This window comes from Lissotriton vulgaris, chromosome 4_1 (assembly GCF_964263255.1).
Source record: "Lissotriton vulgaris chromosome 4_1, aLisVul1.2, whole genome shotgun sequence".
NCBI lineage: Eukaryota > Metazoa > Chordata > Amphibia > Caudata > Salamandridae > Lissotriton > Lissotriton vulgaris.
Genome location: NC_141691.1, coordinates 1941563055 through 1941582977, shown reverse-complemented (window position 1 = coordinate 1941582977; position 19923 = coordinate 1941563055). Strand labels below are relative to the sequence as shown.

Here is a 19923-nt window from a genome sequence, read left to right as displayed (position 1 = left end):
AAGCTAAGCCACCTCACACAGGCAGGTTGCATTTCAGCAACAGCTGATAAATATCTGGTCATTCAAGTAATGTAATATTCTTCTGCTTTGCACTCTTTCATCCTTTCATTTAGCCATATTCTTCCCAAAAAGTTTCTATTTGAAATAGCCGACCTACGGAGGCTGTGAAGCTCTCACACGTCAGGGACCTCTGACTACTCAGTATGACGACTGTGTGGAGGCCTGGAGGTATCTGCTCTAGCCTGCGTGTCTTTCTTTTAAAAATAGTTTGCTGTACCCTTCAAATTTTGAACGCTTTAAACAGCGCCTGCCCGCATGTGCGGTACTTTTTATATGACCTCTGTGACGTAGGTTCTCCGTCACTGGTGACGCAGCTCAGTGTCTGTTCCCAGCTTCCGCCTTCAGCTTGCACTTGCTCCAGGCCGAGGCAGGCGACGTTATCCAGGACAGCGGCTGTGGAGACGCAGCGTGCGCGAGGAGCTTGGTTCCCGCATTTGCCAGCAGCTGGACTACTGTTGTGTTTTTCAAGCTGCTGCTCACACTCCAGCGTCTCCAAATGAGAATGAAAACCATGTTCACCACCGCATTGAAGATGCTAGGCAGGATAGAAAGATAAACACATAGATATCTCATTTGATCTGACCTCCCTGCTTAGATCTCAATAATTCTTACGTTTTTGTGAATGGAAATTCCACCAATCAGGCAATGAAGTGTGATCCACCCACATAGGTAATTTTGTGTTTGGGAGAAACAAGGGTTATGGAAGGAAGAGGGCCAGCTGAACTCCAGTGAAGGCCTTATAAGTTCTGTGTAGCTATTCCTGTTCAAACCATTCCTGTCACCCAGCGAGACAAGGCAGCCTCATGCCCTGATCCTGCCAGGCTTAGACTTTGGGAATGCTCTTCTAGCGAGACTGCAAATCCCTCTTTCAAAGATATTTTCTATTCCCAGCACTAGGACACTGGCTATGCACTTTATAAAACCTGTATTCATTCATTCATCCATTACACAATGAGACTGCAAGCAGCTATGGGGAAATTTGGCCAGATACCATCATTGTCGACTTACACCGGCTGTCAATTCAGAGGCCAAAATAATGTCCTCCATATACTATTTGAATTCCACAGCATTGTACCTCAACACACTTCCTTATCTGCCAAGGCTTCTCAGTGTATCTGTTTGCAAAGGAAGGATCAGAGCAAGCTTCCTCTACCCCTGGAAAGCTGCTAGTTCAAGGCTGCACCTGCACAGCTCAAGGCATTCCCTGGATCTGCCCTCCTATCTGTAACTTCCTGCCAGTCGATCTAAGAGCCAAATCCTCAACACTCCTTCTGGCAGCATCTGATGACCCATCTTTTCAATCTTTCACCTGTAGTCACAACTACCCCCTCGCTCTCCGGCCTCCTGCCCTCAGTCATCAGTAGAGCTGATTAGCTCAGTAGGAATTACTATTTTATGAACTAGGGTTTCTGCCTCTTCTGTGACCAAAGTTGTTCCTTTGCACTGTTTCTAGTCTCCGCTCTCTGTTCTCTGCACCTGCCACTGATTGTCTGCTATTGTCAGTGCTAGTTTTAAATATTACACTATTAGAACCCCTCCCTTAGGCTCACCAAACCTAGGATATACCCATCCTTGTTTAGAGGCAAAGCCCTTTGGCTCCCCTTCTCTGTATTTCAAATCTATGAGATCTTTGATTTCAAACGTTCATTCTCTAAGAATAGAGTATACGGGTTGTTGTGATCTAAAGTGCTCATTTACGTTTCCACGGACTGAGTGCTATGTATAACTGTCAAATAAGCAAACAAATAAATAACTTAATGAGACATTTCCCACCCAGGAAGCACACATCAAACTTCTAGTGGCAAAGAACACAGGGGTATATTAGCAATCCGCAGCAACAATTATTGCTGAACGCGCGTAGTGCGTTTTTTACTATCGCCGGCTATTGCTGGACATTATCGCCAGGCTAGCGCTGTATCAACAATGCTTAGTGCTTTGGCGATAATGATTCCAGCGATAGCCGGCGATATGGGGTAACATCGCAGGAAAACTAGCGATAATCCAGCAAAAATGGAGATAAGCTTGATGATAGAGCCCTGTGGCCCCAACCCTAGAATCCACCTCCCATAGTAAACATAGTGTAGTCAAGAAAATACCACACGTTAGAATCCAGTGTTAAGGGGTGGTTAGCGCGAAATTTGAATATCGCTTCGCTGGTCCGGTGCATGTTGTAAATATCACAAAGCTGGATTAGCAAAGTTTACCCATGCAGTTTAGTCAGGAACGCTTACTTTGCATCTCATTAACGATACGCTGCATGGCATAAGTGAAACGGGCGCTAAGACAAGGAAACACGTGCTAGCGTGTCCTTGCTAATACTGCAATAAAATTATCGCTGCTTTTCGCCCTAAAACGAACGCTAAAGCGGCGATAATTTGATTGCCAGCCCTTGCTAATATGCCCCACAGTTTCTCATAGTTTGAAAATAATATAACTGTTCAAGTCCCACGGGTGGTGGCGGTGGTGGAGCCTAGAGCTGTTCAGCAACAATCCATTTCATCCCATGCTGTGGTCCCCCAGCCTAACTGCACCTAAATCACCTGTCTATCTAGCATGTACCAGTCAGAACACACCCCTGTCACACAAAAGGATACCCACACACCCTGTCAGATGTCACAAAGTGCTTCTCAGGGCCCAGAACACCCTGCCCTACTTACCGTCCAAGACAATGCAGTGCCCCCTGCACTATCTGAGCTGCCCTCCTGACACCTACTGGTGCCTTGTGGGAAGGGAGGCTTCTTGCCATTCTCTCTTCCAGCATATCCCTCGTCAGGGGTAGCAAGCGCTATATAAATGCAAACCTGTTCCCTCTTCTAGCCCTCCACTATCCTTCTCAATCCAAGTAACAAACTAACATATTCACTGATCAAATTAATTTCATATTTTACTATACTAGTTTACCACTAATTCTTTATGGATTCTGGAGTAGCATGCTACTCGCCGAAAAAGTGCTTTGACTCCTCGTCAGGGTTAGTAAGCGCTATATAAGTGCAACTACAATACAATACAATATCCCACCCATTGATATCCTGGAGTAGGATCTGGTTAAGACAGGAAGCAAGTAATAGTTGGGGGAAATGGGAAAATTCCATCTAACACTTGTATACAAAATGTTCTCATTTTTAACCAACTGGATATGTGCAATAATACATTTTCTTAGCCCTAAAAGTTAGTCTTGAAAATGTTAAAAGTGTGTGTTCGAAGCTTAGAAATGAAATATGTGGAGGATGGGGTTTTCCAGAAATGTACAAAAACCCACTGTCAATCCTGTCTTGAAAATGGATACCCTCCATCATACCATCAATGGCTGGGTAAAGTGTTATCAATACAAAAACTGGAAACTGCTATATATGCTAGGAAGGGAAAAAAGGGTAAGAAACTGGGTATGCAAATTTGGGGTCCTTTTATTCGATGGAAGTCAGGAATCGTTAGTTGAAAGATGAAGAACTTGTCTAGTTGAATATTGGAATATGTATGTATGATTTTATGTTCTATGGTTTTGTATTGTATTGTGCCCTGCTCATGCTGTAAAGAAAATGGGGGAAAAAATTTCGATAAAAATATTTAAAAAAAAAAAAAAAGAAAGAAAATGGATACAGTTTAGGTTGGGAAGGCTAGAATGATCAGGCTTGCAGCATATGCTTCACATTGTCATACAGTTTCAAGTGTAGTCTATAAAAAACATATAACATCTAAGACAACTGTAGGCTAAGGTCCATTCTCCTCCAGGTGTGCCAACAGAAGATTTTTGCGATAATATTATTTCACATATTGTGTGCCAAATATTGTTTACAGAAATATCAGCACAAAGGATTTAATAGAAAATGTTCTGCAAACAATATTTAGGTCACAGTATAAATGCCAGACAATATTTCTGAAGAAGCTATTCTGACTTGCAACATATCTATATTTACTATTTTTTGTTAATGAACTGCGCTTATTCTCCCCCATTATGACACCTGAGGTAAGCCAATTATAACAATTGATCCAGTAATAATACTCCGTCTGTTGGACAGAGTGGCACGAATGAGGACAATAATTATCTTGGGGGAAACTGTAGGAACTTTTAATATGAAAAATGCAGAATGTTTCTAACCATATGAGCTTGTTATGCATTTTATGGTTTACTGATACACAGTTTTACAAAAATTATGCATAGCACCATTTCACGTGAATGCTAAGGTCTAGATTTGTATCTAACACACTATGTACAATGAGGGGAGTGCAATGTAAGGTGCCAGGGGCATGTTAGTAATGCCATTTACTTTTTTTCATTTCCATCTCACTTGTAAGCACTAGATCTGTACTTTCCTCCCCCTCCCAATGCTGTTGTCCTAGGTTATCACCAAGTTCATTTTTCATATAAATATCTCACTTCCTGTATCTCACTTCATGTATTTCTGCTGTTAGGGACCGATTTGAATGCGGGATGCAGGATAAATCATTCCTCTCTTCTGCCTTGTGAGGAATCTCAGATTGATCTAATGTCTGAAACCTGCTACGGATGGGTGCATCTTTTAAACAAAAATGCTATTTTACAATTAAACTAGAAAATCTAGTCAGGAGCATATGAATCTAGCCTCCTTATCTGCAGGTATGCTCGTTATGCCGGGTCAGGTGGCTTAGTGGACTAATGCATCCACTGCAACAGCCTATTGTAAAGAAGCGGAGGAGGCAAATTAGGGTTAAAACGTATGGATTTATTTAAGTTTAATCCAAGGACCCACCAGAGCACAGAGCAAGGCTTCTAAGTCAGATAAGCTCAACCGCTCCTCTGAATTCGAACACAAAACGTAATACATTCTAAATTGCATGGGCAACACTCTACAATGACATACTAAAACTCTACAATAGAAAGGAAAGAAGGATATACCACATGTATCCTTTTTACAGAAAACAAAAAGAAGGAAAACCAAAAGAACAAAGAAAAGTAAAACAAAAGAAAGAAAATTAAAGAAAATCAATCCAATACATAGTCATCAAACTTCTTAGGCAACTTGACAAATCTTTTGGCAGGAACACTAGAATCTAGAACAGATGAACTACAAGCAGCCACATCAACAGGAGCATGTGAGTCCAAAACAGGGTCAGGACAAAGACTAGAAGTCGAATCACATGAATCCTCAGGTGATGGACTGAGAGACGAATCACATGAGTCATCAAACCAGACCTCATCTTCACCATCTCCCTTTTCATCAAAAAACAATTCTTGACCAGGTTTCAGAACAACCACAGAACTTTTGCACCACCACCCTCTACCCTTGAGAAAAACAGAAGAATCAGAAACTCGCTCTACCAGGAATGGCTTACTGAACTTTGACACACCCTTAGGAGTATGAGAGGGATTAACAATTCTGACCCCATCACCTATATTTACAACTTTGCTCTTACAATGATGAAACTTGTCATGATAGGATTTGCCAGACAAACGTGCAGAGGTGATATTATCCCTAGCTTTAGAGACAGAGGACTCGAAATTCCCAGACACCTGGCTCATGTTAGTAAAATGAGGTAAAAACAAAGATTTAGCTTGTCTGCCTCTCATAAGACAAAAAGGAGAGACTCCAGTACAGGTATTAGGAGTTATGTGATAACTCCAAATTTTGTCTTTTAAAAAGTCAAAAACATCCAAATCACTCTCCAATGCAGCTTGGATCCCCTCCTTAAAAAACTTGTTGGCCCTCCCAACCTGACCATTGGAACGTGGACTATAAAGAGGGGTCCTTTTAGTAGACACACCAAACTTTTTTAAAAACGCTCCCATTTTGCTAGAGGTGAACTGAACACCATCGTCAGACCTAATGGAGACCGGTGCCCCTTCAATTCTAAAGACATTGTCTAGGAAACCAATGACAGCCTCAGTACTAGGATGCTCCACAAAACAATAATGTAGCCATTTGGAAAAATCATCAACAAGGACAATAAGAAACCTGTTCTCCCTGCCAAGACAATCGTAAGGTCCAGAAAAGTCAATAGAGAGGTTTTCCCACGGACCAGAAGGAGCCTCACAAACAGACAACGGTTCAGAGGACACCTTCCAGTGTTTGTCAGACCTGACACAAACGGCACAGTTGTTGATAAACCTCTCAACAAAAGAATCCAGCCCAGGCCACCAATAGTGACACTTAAGTATCCTTTTAGTACCAGAGATACCAGGATGACCAGAATGGGCCAACCTGACAATCTTCTCTCTAAGGCTACCAGGTGGAACAAATAGATTATTCCTCAACAGAATATCATTTTCAATGGACAACTCACTGGCTACCTGCGCAAAACTCCTCAAAGAAGACTCAATATTCTTAACAGAAGGCCAACCACTAACTACATAAGACTTGACCTTAGCTAAAACATTATCCTTGCAAACATGATCATTCCATTCACACGCATCAATACCAAAATTGCTAGATTCCACCGCATCCACAGCAGCCACAACACACTCATGCAGATCAGTAACTTCATCATGTGTATCACCAAGTGGGGGCAACCTGGACAGACAATCAGCCGCAAAATTCTTCCCACCAGGAATGTGCTGAATCTCAAAGTTGTACTCCTGTAGTCTTGCAATCAACCGAACCAACCTTGAGGAAGCGCTGCCAGTCCTGACCCCATCCATCATATAGACTAACGGTTTGTGGTCAGTCACCAAAACAAAGGGCCTACCCCACAAAAAATTCTTCAACTTCTCCACAGCCCACACACAGGCAAGAGCCTCCTTTTCAATCGTGCTATAATGCACCTCAGCACCTCTAACAGCCCTAGAAATGAAGGAGATAACTCTTTCCTTGCCATTAACCATCTGGGTGAAAACAGCTCCTAAACCAATAGCGCTGGCATCCACAGTAACAAAAGATTTCCCCTCAGGATCAAAAGTTTTGAGACCCGGAGCATTAGCAATAAGCTTGATGACACCTTGAAAAGCAGAATCATGCACATCAGTCCAAACGAACCTAGCACCTTTCTTAAGCAACTGCCTGAGAGGCTCAACAACTAAAGCATAACCTTTAACAAATTTGGCGTAGTATTCTCCTAGCCCGAGAAAGGAACGTAAAGCATCCTTGTCCTGAGGCTTACTGGCATTCTCTAGACTACTGATGATATCTTTTTTAGGAAAGATCCCTTCCTGAGTGATTTTATGACCTAAATAGTCCATCTCTTTGACAAGAAATTTGCATTTTTCTTTACTCACAGTCATGCCTCTGCTGCTGAGGATTTTTAAGACGATCTCTAAAGTGAGATTGTGTTCATCAATAGACTTGGCAAAAATTAAAATGTCGTCCTGAAAAGACTGTACACACTTCACACCACGAAACAAATTTTCAATTAATTTCTGGAAAACGCTGGCAGCTGACGCCAGGCCAAAAGGCATTCTCAGGAATCTAAATAATCCAAACGGAGTTATGAACGCCGTCAAATCTTTAGACTCCTGATCCAGAGTGACTTGATGGTACGCAGCCTTCAAATCGATAATAGAAAAAAATTTTGCTCCATTTACAGCAGCCAACATTTCCTGTATTCTGGGCAAAGGGTATGTTTCTACTACAATATTTTTATTGAGAGATCGAAGATCTACACAGAGCCTAATCTCTTGGTTCTTTTTAAGGGCAATAACAATAGCCGAAACCCATTCGGAGCTATCCGTAGGTTCTATAATGCCTTGGGAACAGAGACCGTCCAAATGCAACTTGAGCTTGTCTCTGACCCCCAACGGTACCATGCGAACCTTGTGTTGCACAGGCAAGGCTCCCTTTTTAAGTTTGATCCTGTGCGAAAAGCCCTTGACCTCCCCCACAACATTTTCAAAGACATTTTTGTACTTATCAAGAATAGGAGAAATAGGATAATCCAAAGAAATACTGTGCACAGGCATTTCCCCTAATTGAATAGGATGATCCGATCCAGGACATAGAATAATGCCAAGTTTACCCAGGTCATACCAACCAACAATGTTCTGCCCATCAATTGCGACATAAATTTTGGTAAAAATGACACGAGACTCAAATTTTAACGAGTCTTCAAAGAAGCCTAGCATTTTGATCTTAAAATTACCAAAAGCTTTGGGATTAATATCAGATTTGGTCAGTTTAACATCCTTCCATCTCTCATAAAAGAAAATATCAGATAAAATGGTCACAGGCGAACCAGAATCAGCCATAGCTTCAAAGGTAATCTTCCCAACATGAACTATCCCCAAAGGAGCCTCGAAGGGAAGCGAAACACTATTAATGTAACTATCAAAGGAATCGTCATAAATGGTAATGACTAAATTCTCCAAATCATCATGAACACAAGAAACACTGGAAACAGCAGTATCAGATTTACCACCCTTCCTTTGAATCCTACAAGAAGATGCAAGATGACCAATCTTACCGCACTTGGTACATTTCCTCTTGAGAGCAGGACAATCTGGAGAATTCGCTAAGTGTGCCTTTGAACCACACCTAAAACAACTTAAAACTCTACCAGGCTGAAAATTACTTTTACTGCGCATTTGAAGAGCACAAATCGGGGCATCACTGGTACTCTTGTTTTCATTAGCAGAAATGACCTTAGAAGATTCAATAGATCTCTCAATCCCCTTGGCTAAATCAATTACTTCAGATAGGGTGGGGTTGCGACAAGCTAATAGTCGTTCTTGAACTTTCTTAGCTGCACAATTAAACACAAATTGATCCCTTAAAGCAGTATCAACATAGGCACCAAATTCACAATTCGCAGCTAACACCCTTAAAGCTGCTATATAATCCTCAACAGATTCATCAGCAAGCTGTTTCCTCTTATGAAAGGAATGCCTTTCAATCATGACGTTAGGCTCATCTTCGAATTGTTTTTCCAGTCTAGCAACAGCTTCAAGAAAAACATTCCATCCATCACCACCTTCAAGTGGTGGTGCAATGGGCACAAGGTTCTTGAAGATCTCAATGGCGGCTGTTCCCAAATAACTGAAAAGAATGGCTTTCTTCCTCTCCGCTGAGAATTTAGTACCATCAATAGCAACTAAATAATTCTCAAAAGTATCAAACCATTTTTTCCACCCAAGTTTGGGTTTTCCAGGTATTTGTAGAAATATGGAAGGTTGATTGCAGATTTGAGATGCAGCCATTTTGAATAGTAATACAAACAAATGAGTTAAATTGCTAGAATATGTGTGCAAATCACAGTAGAGATAAAATTGCAAAATGCACTTTCAGTGAAACTAAAGTGTGCACATCACTTGTAGAAAAGAGAAGATAAAGTGTGATTGTGCGCAAGCAACAGAAGTAAAAACTGCAACTTATTTAAATATTGTGTGCAAATCACAGTAGAGAAAACTAGCAAAATGCACTTTCAGTAAAAGTAAAGTGTGCACATCACTGTAGAAAAGAGTGCAATCTCATTTAAATATTGTGTGCAAATCAGATAAGTAATGACTGCAACAAGCACAATTGAACACGACTGAAGGCAGATTAGGATTCCCAGTTTACCACATTTGTGCTGTGATCAAGAACAGTAAAAGAAATACCAACTTTAAATAGGCGTGAGGAAATGCTGAATTCGCCAGTAAAAATCTTCATGTAGTCGAAGTGAGAGTGAGCGAATCACTGAATTCGCCAGTAGAAACCTTTATGTAATCGCTTTAAGTGCGATGCGAGGAGAACAATGCCGCGCTGTGAAGCCGATGACAGAAAACAGCTGACACTGAGAAGTTAAAATGGCCGCTACACAGCGTGATGTGCGCTGCGTTTCAGTGAAGCGCGCTGCGTGTCAGTGATGCGCCTGGAATTCCCAATAGAAGTGACGTTGCGTGCTGAGTGCGCCGCGTTCCAGCAGAAGTCCGTTGTGATTCACGGACGTCATCAGTTGAGAAAAGGCAGGAATGCGTGATGACCAACTGCCACAGAGACGCTTAAGCAATAAGCGAGTGGGAATCCAACAATAGGTCGTAAATAAAAGTACCTTAAAGCTTCAAAGGGACATCACCTCAGCCAGCATGAAGTACAGCGCTTGAAGAAATTGCAGCGTAAGTCCGAATCTTCAATTGAATTCGTGAAAAATATAAAATGTGCTCAAAATCGTGGTGGGTCCAAAAATATATTTAAAAGAACCTCGTCGCCATTGTAAAGAAGCGGAGGAGGCAAATTAGGGTTAAAACGTATGGATTTATTTAAGTTTAATCCAAGGACCCACCAGAACACAGAGCAAGGCTTCTAAGTCAGATAAGCTCAACCGCTCCTCTGAATTCGAACACAAAACGTAATACATTCTAAATTGCATGGGCAACACTCTACAATGACATACTAAAACTCTACAATAGAAAGGAAAGAAGGATATACCACACCTATGTTCGACCTCATGGTCACAGGTCCTAATCCCGGCAGGTCCATTAAGTCTCACATCCTTTCTGAAGTTGATAAAAATCAGTACCATTGAGTTGGGTAACAATAAACGTCTGTTATTCAGCGTCAAGGTGCACTGTTGGGGATGAAGGTGCCCTTTACAAATACAAGTTATGTTACTGATAAGGTATTGTTTATAAAACAAATGTGCAAATACAACCTGTTGTGTAATTTTTTCTGCTAGAGTGAACCGTATACAGTGACAAAACCCTCTTTTTTGGGTCTTTGTTTATGTCGGATCTACCATTAGATGACATCTTGAATCTGATGAATAATCAAAAAAATCAAAACAGTATATATAGGTGCTGGGGGTATGTGGAGAACTCAAATAAAGACTCTCATCCACCTAGTCAACCTCTAGAGTGGATATATATTCTCCGCTAGGGTGATTTCACGGTTAGCATCATCTTAGGGTCCTTTTCCACCTGCTTGTCCCATTCTCCAGGTGGAGAGACCTCCTTCCTGGAAGTAAACTGTCTTTGATAGGACAAAAGTGGTATGTGGATAGATTAAAATTATCTCCGGTCCTAGAAAATATATTCAATGGAGGTAAACAAAAGGGGGATGATAAAATTATAAAGAGGGTGATGTTATTAGGATGAGATAGTAATCCCTAAAATCTAGTGCATTAGGTCAATTGGTCTTGAATCTGATGCCTTACATTGTCATACTGAAGCGTCAGACTGATCCGTGAGGCCAGGTATGCTTCAAAATGAAAATTAAAAGTATTACATTAGTTCAAGAAATACTCTCTCTGTGACGCTAAGACATTCTGGACTTGGGCGGTTCTGTGAAATACACTTCACTCATGTCTGACATGAAACATGTTAAGCAAGCACTATGCTCATGGATTTACTGTCAAGAGCATGAGAATTAATCCTAGGCAATAAACTAGCTATGTTGCTTGTAGAATGTTAAGTTCTGAAGGAGATTTGATCAATTTGGGTGAGGACATTTGATAGATTTGTGTACTTTCATCTATTGATATATAATGTGTAATTATATTTAATGTGTATATTTCCAAATATGCCTATCCCATCATTTATATCAATATATACAAGTTTTCCAAACACGCCTCGACTGTCTAACGTGGAAAAGGTCTTAATTCTAGGAAATAGATCTTGTCCCCAAATTGGCTTCGCTGCTTAACTGCTCACAACATATGAACTTGAGTAAGTCTGGCAGATAAGTTTCAGTAAAATGCTAGCTGTGATTCTAAATGTATTTATTTGTGAGTTTTATATAGCGCAATCTTGACCGGGAAAGTAACATAGCACTTTACAGAGTTCGCACTTTATATACAAAACAGTGTCCACCATGGGACTCTTTCCAAAAGATGTGCTGACAGTCCTCCTGTATCTATCCCGGTAAGCCCCCCATTTAATGTTATTATTTCAAATATGATAGGTGATACCTACACACTCTGGTGTTGTTTCATACAAAGAAAAATAGATACATTTATATATAGACTGACAAGAGGTTTCTGTGGCAATATTTTAATTTTTTCTAAATTTTCATTCTTCCATAAACTGTTTGATATACACGTAATAATCAAATAGATAACATAAGTGCAGGCGTTTTCATCTGGTCATTTTGAGCAATGATTGTCTCACTTTTTGTAATAGGGTAGTCCCCTTGTAAACACAAACCAGTGAATCTGTATACATTGCTTCTTATGTGTACAGTTTTTGATATATGTTTGTCACACTTGAGCACCGCTTCGCCTGCACTTATGTTATCTTTTTGATTATTACCTGTATATCAAACAGTTTATGGAAGAATTAAAATGTAGAAAACAGAAACATTACCACAGAAACCTCTTGGCGTCTATATATACATTTATCTATTTTTGTTTGTATTCATGTTTGTATAGAACAACACCAGAGGGTGTAGATACCACCTGTCATTTTTGTAATAATAACATTGAATGGTGGGCTTCCCCGGATTGATACATGAAGACTGCCTGCCAGGACATCTTTTGGAAACAGTCCCACGTTGGACGCTGTTTTGTATGAAAAGTACACTGACCCCAGTCCCCGTGGGAAGAAGTGGGGTTGTCCTTGGGAGAATATTTACTGAGTTTGCACAGCAGTATTTACAGTGAATGTGCAAAGCTTGCTCCTCCCCCTTTAATGACTTGACCTGATTGTTTGACTACAGGGACGTCTTTCCTCAAGGCTTACCTGATGAGTATGCCTTTGTGTCAACCTTCCGGTTCCGAAAAGCTTCCAGGAGAGAAGACTGGTATATCTGGCAGATCATTGACAAGTATGGAATCCCACAGGTATGGAATGGACTTTGAGTTTTCCCTTTGTCTATGGTTTTCTAAACTGTTGTGTCCTATCACCACAACAGTTTTTAATATATGCATCAGATACCTGGACCTGCTTTCCTCCCTGTAGTCACTTGCATTTGAAACAAGGATCTCATGCAATCTAATTTGTTCTAATGTGCCCTGGTTGAAAAGCTTTGATTGGAAGATGGTAATTACCAAGCAAAACACATTTTCTGGAGCAGATCTCCAAGGCTCAACCTCTTTTCATTTCACACACATTTTGTTTTCCATGAACCATTGCTTCCATAAAACATAGCCAAACTTCTAAAACATATTATTTATATTATTCTGAGCTCCATTAGTCTTCACTTAAATCCACAAATGATTACAATGCTGGTAAATTGATCATCCACCTACGTATTAAACCCACAGCTATAGCACAGTTGCCTCTTACATATTACATGATCTGAAACTGCTAAAAGAAGAGAGGTATAGCATCATGCATATAGAAAATGAGTGGTTTGAATTACACTTACACCCCCAAGAAAGAAGAAAGAAGGAAGTGCACAGCTCTTCACAAAGCATGTATAACACTTGTTCAGTGATCTAAGAAGATATATGTGGGCCTGCTTTGAGGCTATCTGCTTTGTCACATTTTCCTTTTGAGTAAATTCCATTCATACTTTTGAAACCTTGAAAGCTAATTTGAATAGTTTGATTGAGATTTGCATTAATTCAGGCTGATCTAGGACAGTGTCCACTGTACAGTCTTATGCAATGATCAACAGTAAAGTATTAGCAATTTGAAGAGCTTGTCATATTTTATTTAATTGGAACTGGTTAAATTGTAAAACATACTAATGAGAACAGCTCAGTCAAATATTTAGTTATCATCTGAGATGTGATGATTTTAACTTGAGATCATGTGGACAGTGTTTAGAGACAGAGTGCTGCATAATTGCCGGGACATGTGACCATTAATCGCTCTTGGAGAGAAAGAGTGGATTTGTGACCAGTTGCTGAAATCCTCCAGTTTGTGCATCTTTCTATCCTCCATTAGATAATGTCTTTCAAGGAGTATGTGCATCACCATATTTCATTGTGGCTCTAAAATTCCTTTTAAATTCTTCACAGAATATTACCCACTCCTTTGTGAAAGGCAGCCACGTGCTGTTAACATTCCTTCTGTCAAGAATTGTGATAGCATAATACTGTGAGACTGTGCATTGCGAAGACATTATCCTTTAGCACATGCTAATGTTTCTTCTTGTTCCCCACCTAGGTGTCCATTAGGTTGGATGGAGAAAATAAAGCATTGGAATACAGTGCTGTAGGAGTGACAAAGGATGCTGTGAGAGCCGTCTTTCGCAATGCAAAAGTCAGTGAGTTGTTTGACCGCAACTGGCACAAGATCGCCCTGAGTGTCCAAGCCAAGTCTGTCTCCCTCTACATCGACTGTAAATTGGTTTTGACTGTACCCATTGAAGAAAGAGAGAACATTGACATCCAGGGAAAAACTGTGATTGGCAAACGTCTTTATGACAGCATACCTATTGATGTAAGTGGAGATAAAATTACGAGATATTGCAAGTGTATGGTCAGATGTTTGTACCTACTGTATTAAGGACATGATAAATTGATGATATGTGATGTTATGCTATGTGCATTTGGATGGTATCGTCCACTACTAGTCTGGTACTGAGATGCTTTCTTATTCTCTTCATTCTTTTCATATCGGTTTGAGATTTCCACCCATCAGTTTTGAAGTTTGTTTGTTGTTGTTGTATTTGGGTATGGATGGTTGTTAGTACAGCAGTGTGTCAAGTTGGCTATAGTTTGTGTTTTTCAATGTGAAAGTAAAATGAGTTTGAACCTACTGAAGATCTCTAAAGTATGCTGTGAGTCTTGGAGGTTGTGTCAAAGGACAATACAAGTTAAATCCTTCATCACTCCCTTACTAGAAATACACCATCCCATCCACACACATGAAAGAATATGGAATAAAAGTTCCTTAACACATCATGTAGGCAATTCATCACAGCAGCCACATCCAGATACTTTTCCAACACCATCAAAAAAGCTTTCAATCTAGGCTGAAAGCTTGTAAAGGCAATCTAGTACTACAACAACCCCCTGTCTGACCATCCTATCCCACAGCCCACTGAAAAGTGTAATGCCATCTAGTTCCTCAGTAAAAAAATCTAAAACAACCAAAAGCATATCAACCACACCAAGTCTGTTCTCCACTTACCCACATCCCTAAGTGTATCATCCTGTATTTATCAGCCTACAAACTCATTTCAATTGCTGATCTTGCCAACCTACACACCTCCATAAGAGCTACCTCCTATGAAGGTGATACCTTACCCTCAACATCATCAAACCCCCCTCTTGACAAACTCTCTTATCACTCCTCACCATTACGTCTCTCACCCACATATGCCATCTTTCCAGAAGACCTCAAAACAAGCCATTCCTCCCACTCCAAAAAACCATCTGAACAACTACTGGCCCATCACTCATCTACCCTTCACCAGCAAGATCATTGCAAAACAACAGCCTACCATGAATTCTAAGATCACATCAACACCAACTATCTCCTTGATGACTTCCTATCCTGCTCTAGATGATGCCACAGCACGAAGACAGCCTCCTTATCAATCGTAGATGTCCTCCTCAACACAGATAAAGATTTTCTTTGCCTCTTGAAATTGCTTGACTCTTGAGCTGCCTCCAACACTGCCATCAGCTTAACCCTCACCCATACCGTGAAGTCTTTAATGGGATTTGCTTGCAATGGCCTTCACTGGCTGTCACCTTAGCTATCTAAAAAACAGCAGTTTATTCATGCTGGCATCTCCACGTGCCAGTATATCCTTATCACTTGAAGAGCCACAAAGGTATTCATATTGCCCTACATCCTCTAAACGATAATTGGACCTCTAAAATAAAATAAAAGCATCAAAATTCACCAATACATGAACAATACACAGAGCTACTTAAAAGTCTCCTCTGATCCAGACATCCAGCTTCTTAGACTGCGGCTATACCTCCTCCTGAACTAGATGTCAAGCATCTACTTGACACTCAACCCCTCCAAAACCAAATGCCTGCTGTTTGCCAACAACAACAGCCATTCCAGAACTGACTCAACCACATGATCTAAATGTCCTTGCTAAAGAAAGTGGAATTGGCAGAATGCAACTACAGAACTGCATGAAATCTTTGTATTGCATCTGGCTGGTGGCAATACATTGCTCCACTGCCTCCTGGAATCCAGACTGACCCCTCATTAAATCCTACACTCCAGAGTATGCCTCATCACTCATCAAGCATCAAGGGCCTGATGCAATTTGACAACATCACTGGCACCTTGATGGAACCCTATTGGTTTCCCTTGCAGTAACAGTTCCAAAACCAGCTGCGTCATCTACAAGGTCACCACAACCAGCTGACTTTTACTAACTCGCCATCTTCGGGGCCCCTCAGCACACCTGTAGCCCCTGCAGCCAGAATACTGTCAGACTAGCGACTGGTGACAAAGAGCAAAAAAGAAGAAATAAGGAAACCAGTCTTCTCTATCTAAGTACCTCGGTTCTAGAACAACCTCCCTGTATCCACCAGGACCACTCCTATTCTTTTCCCCTTTAATAATAAGCTAACAACACCCCTCTATAAAGAGTTCTATATCACAACACAATAACAGTCCTGTTCTGCTCAGAACCCTGTTATTTTGCCAATGTCACATTGACTGTATATTTCCCTTTGAATATGTCTACTGCTCCACTGCCTTTCCTCAAGGTTCATTATACTAATGCCACATTCATGCATATATATGTAAGCCACGTAAGCCATACACATTCTAAAGTTTCCTCATACCTGCCTGTCACAATCATAAATCAGGTAAAACTTCCTAACTCTCTACAAGTTATAGGCATATGTAGATGCATGCAAGGGCGTGGTCCTTTAGAGATTTAGGACTCAGTAGTGGATTTATATATGGAGCCCATTCCATCTTCAACAAACAGATTGCTTTCTCTGTCCAAGATCATAGACAATTCATGCCATGGTATATCTCCGTACCAATGGTTTCTGTAATTTTTGATCTCAAAGAGCTTGAAAATAATTCAGTGAAGTAGCTGAGAATGTTCATATTGTATAAGACAGAAATATGGTATTTGTGATCCATAGCAGATATTCTAGGGTTAATATGAGCAACATTTTGTAGGCATTAATAATCAACATTCTATGTTCCTTCTAGAAAGACCTATGATACTAACTACATTAATTCTGCATTCTTTATAGTTTGACCTCCAACGCATTGTTATATACTGTGACTCCCGCCATGCAGAACTGGAAACTTGTTGTGACATCCCAAATGGACCAGTAAGTACCTCCACATTATTTGATATCTTTGCCACTGATGTTGAGGTCTCTGTCAATGATGCTAATGTGTTAAAAGATTGTGCATGGACACCAACTGCAAACTTTTTCTTCTTGGCTGTCTTTTGAAAGGAGACTATACCCAGAATATATTTGCGTCCTGAAAATCTGTAGGAGAAGACACATCAACACCAGAGGAGCTACCCTTTGGTTTCAATATCTGCATCTTTCTTGCCAGACCACTCAAAGACTACCTAAGAGGAAGTCCAAAATCAGTCAAAGGACCATGTGTCAGCAAAACGTCTATGGCAGTTCTAGTTATCTCTCTCTTCATTGGTGCCTGAAGATTCTTCCTATTACCAAAAAACTTAGAGGTTTAATTGGAGTTTGGTAGACAGGTTGCTCTCTCAATAATGAGATTGATGTCCCGCCTACTATATCAAAAGTGCATCAAAATCATGACCACTGAACTTTTACATCAGGGGATGGCCATATAATGCTGCAGAGAGGGTCTGTTACAGATGTGCAGCCTTTTTTTCCATTAGGGAGATTGAGTAAAATATTTTGTTGCCCTGGCAGAGTTGTATAGAAAGCTAGCTTTCTCTATAAAGTGTATGAAAATGAGGTGTCCTATGTAGAGAGTCCAGGAATCCCTTATTAGTGTACAGGAGCTTACTTTAACAATCAAAAGGTGCTCTATTTTTAGTTGTGTGGTCAAGCAGCCTTAGGCTTATCAGTGGGGAATGTTAGGCAGTTGTTGCACACAAAGAGACAATAAATGAGACACACACTTAATAGGGAAATTCAACACCAATTTAGAAAAATAACATACATTTTTATATTAATTTAGACACCAAGATCTATGAGATGAGGTAAGTACTTTTTGAGCTAGCGATTTTAAGAAACAGAAAATACAGCTGTCAGATTTGAGGCAAGAGCCTCAAATGCGGCAATGTTATCCTATGGGACAAACATAAACTGCACAGGGGTACTTGCAATCGAGTTACAGGGTTGTTCTTCTGGACTTAAGTTACGTAGGGGCCAAGGCTTTTAGAACCACCAGCAGTTTTGGTCTACCTATCCTGGTGTGTTCAGGTGAAGAGGTGATAGTCGCAAGGGTAACCTCAACTGCTACAGCTGCAGTCTATGGACAAACTTTGTAACAGAAAAATGCTGCAAGTGAAGAGTTGGGGACAAGTCTGTCCGAACCCAGTGGGAGTCTAAATTCTCAAGGGTCTCTGGGGCAAGGGCGCACCGTCGGTAGGCTTGGACTCGATTACAGAGATGTTTTATCCAGTGGGTCACTTGCATTCGATGAGCTCACTTTTTGGGTCAACCTGTAGATGGGAACAAAACTGGACAGAAGGGCCACTCTCAATATTGGCCTCTCTGGTGATGATGTCTCACGTTTGTTAGTTGGTTTTGGCAGTGCTGGTGTCTGGGCTGGACGCTGAACAAGCTTAGTTGCTGCATGGGGTCCTGCACTACAGGTGTTGGAGCAGGGCAGTTCCTGGGGATCCTGGCATCTTCAAACTTGGTGGGGAGATGGATCTGATATTGGGAGCACGGATACTTCCTCCTGGGTGGCTTCTGCATTTGTGACCCAGTGGTCAGCAGATCGGTGAATAAGACATGCGGTCGGTGCCTGCAGGCTGCAGGGATGTGGCTCCTCCATTTCAGGGGAGATCCTGTCTGGTTGGCAAAGTGCTGGCAGCCCTCCAATGCTTTTGGAAGATGCACAGCTACAGCACGAGTCGGGTCTTTGCAATTGTTGAGGCAGGAGCAGGCAGGTAGGGTTTGGCCCCAAGTCCACAGCAAGTCTATAGTTGCTGCATTCTTTGGCTCTTTTTGTCCTTCTTCTTTTAGGCAGGTGAATATGAGTACCTGGTGTCAGGGGGCCACCTAAATACTGAATTTAGGGGCATTTTAGGAGAGTGAAGGGTAGTAGCCAATGGGCTACTGACCCGTGGAGTCACTACACCCCTAATATGATCACTTCCTGAGGGGGGTGGGCATAACCGTGTCCCAGAGTTCCTAGTTTCCCCAAAACAAAATTTTGGAATCCTTATATCAAGAGCACATCAGGAAGCCCACCTTAGGGGTGTGACTAGCCTGGTTGTGCAATATGCCTACTAGCATTGGTGCTAAATGGGCCTCGGGCAGGAGGCGGCATATCCCAGGTCTCGGGAAAGACAGGGATGAACATCAAAAGGCGCCTAAGGCTTTAAAGCCTTTGTCCTTGAAATGCTAAATCAGTAGCAATCATGCTGGTGGAGGTGTAAACACCTTTCCTCTGGAGCAGGCCTTTTTTTCTGGCCTCAGAGAGCATGGGCTCTCACCTGCAGAGGGTCAGAAGCGTGTCCTTGGCGGCAGCCTGGACATGACTAGCCAGCCAGCACACTTAATGGTGGCAGGTTTTTCAGGGACCACCTCTAAGTTGCCCTCTGGGTACATGTCCTAATAAATCTTGTACTGGCAAGAGTATAGATTTATTAAGGCAAGGTGTTTGATACCAAACACCATAGGTTTCAGCAAAGCCATCATGCAGCTGGAGAACTGGTAATGACCAGTGCCCAGTACATATATTGAAAATGGCCTCCCTGTTCAATTGTATCATTTAGTAATTTGACTAGACAGGACGGGGCATATCTGCTCATGCAGATATGGCCTCACATGCAATATATTGCACTCTGGCTTAGAGCTACAAGACCTGCTGTAGGAGTGACTTGGGTATATTCCATGCAGAGACTTTGGCAGAGCACACAGTTAGTGTGCCATGCCGTGTTTTCACTAATGGTTTGCACCATGACACGCAGTTTGCAATGAAAAGTT

The 19923-nt window shown here is 41.3% G+C and overlaps 1 protein-coding gene across 1 annotated transcript in view; it reads left to right on the top strand.

The window, feature by feature from the left end:
• Positions 1–19923, top strand: part of COL22A1 (collagen type XXII alpha 1 chain) — a 994625-nt gene that overhangs the window by 504318 nt on the left and 470384 nt on the right. Inside the window, exons 6-8 of the mRNA XM_086966258.1 lie at positions 12594–12717; positions 13991–14266; positions 17014–17094. Coding sequence (XP_086822384.1) covers positions 12594–12717; positions 13991–14266; positions 17014–17094 — 481 coding nt within the window. The remainder of the gene's footprint in view (positions 1–12593; positions 12718–13990; positions 14267–17013; positions 17095–19923) is intronic.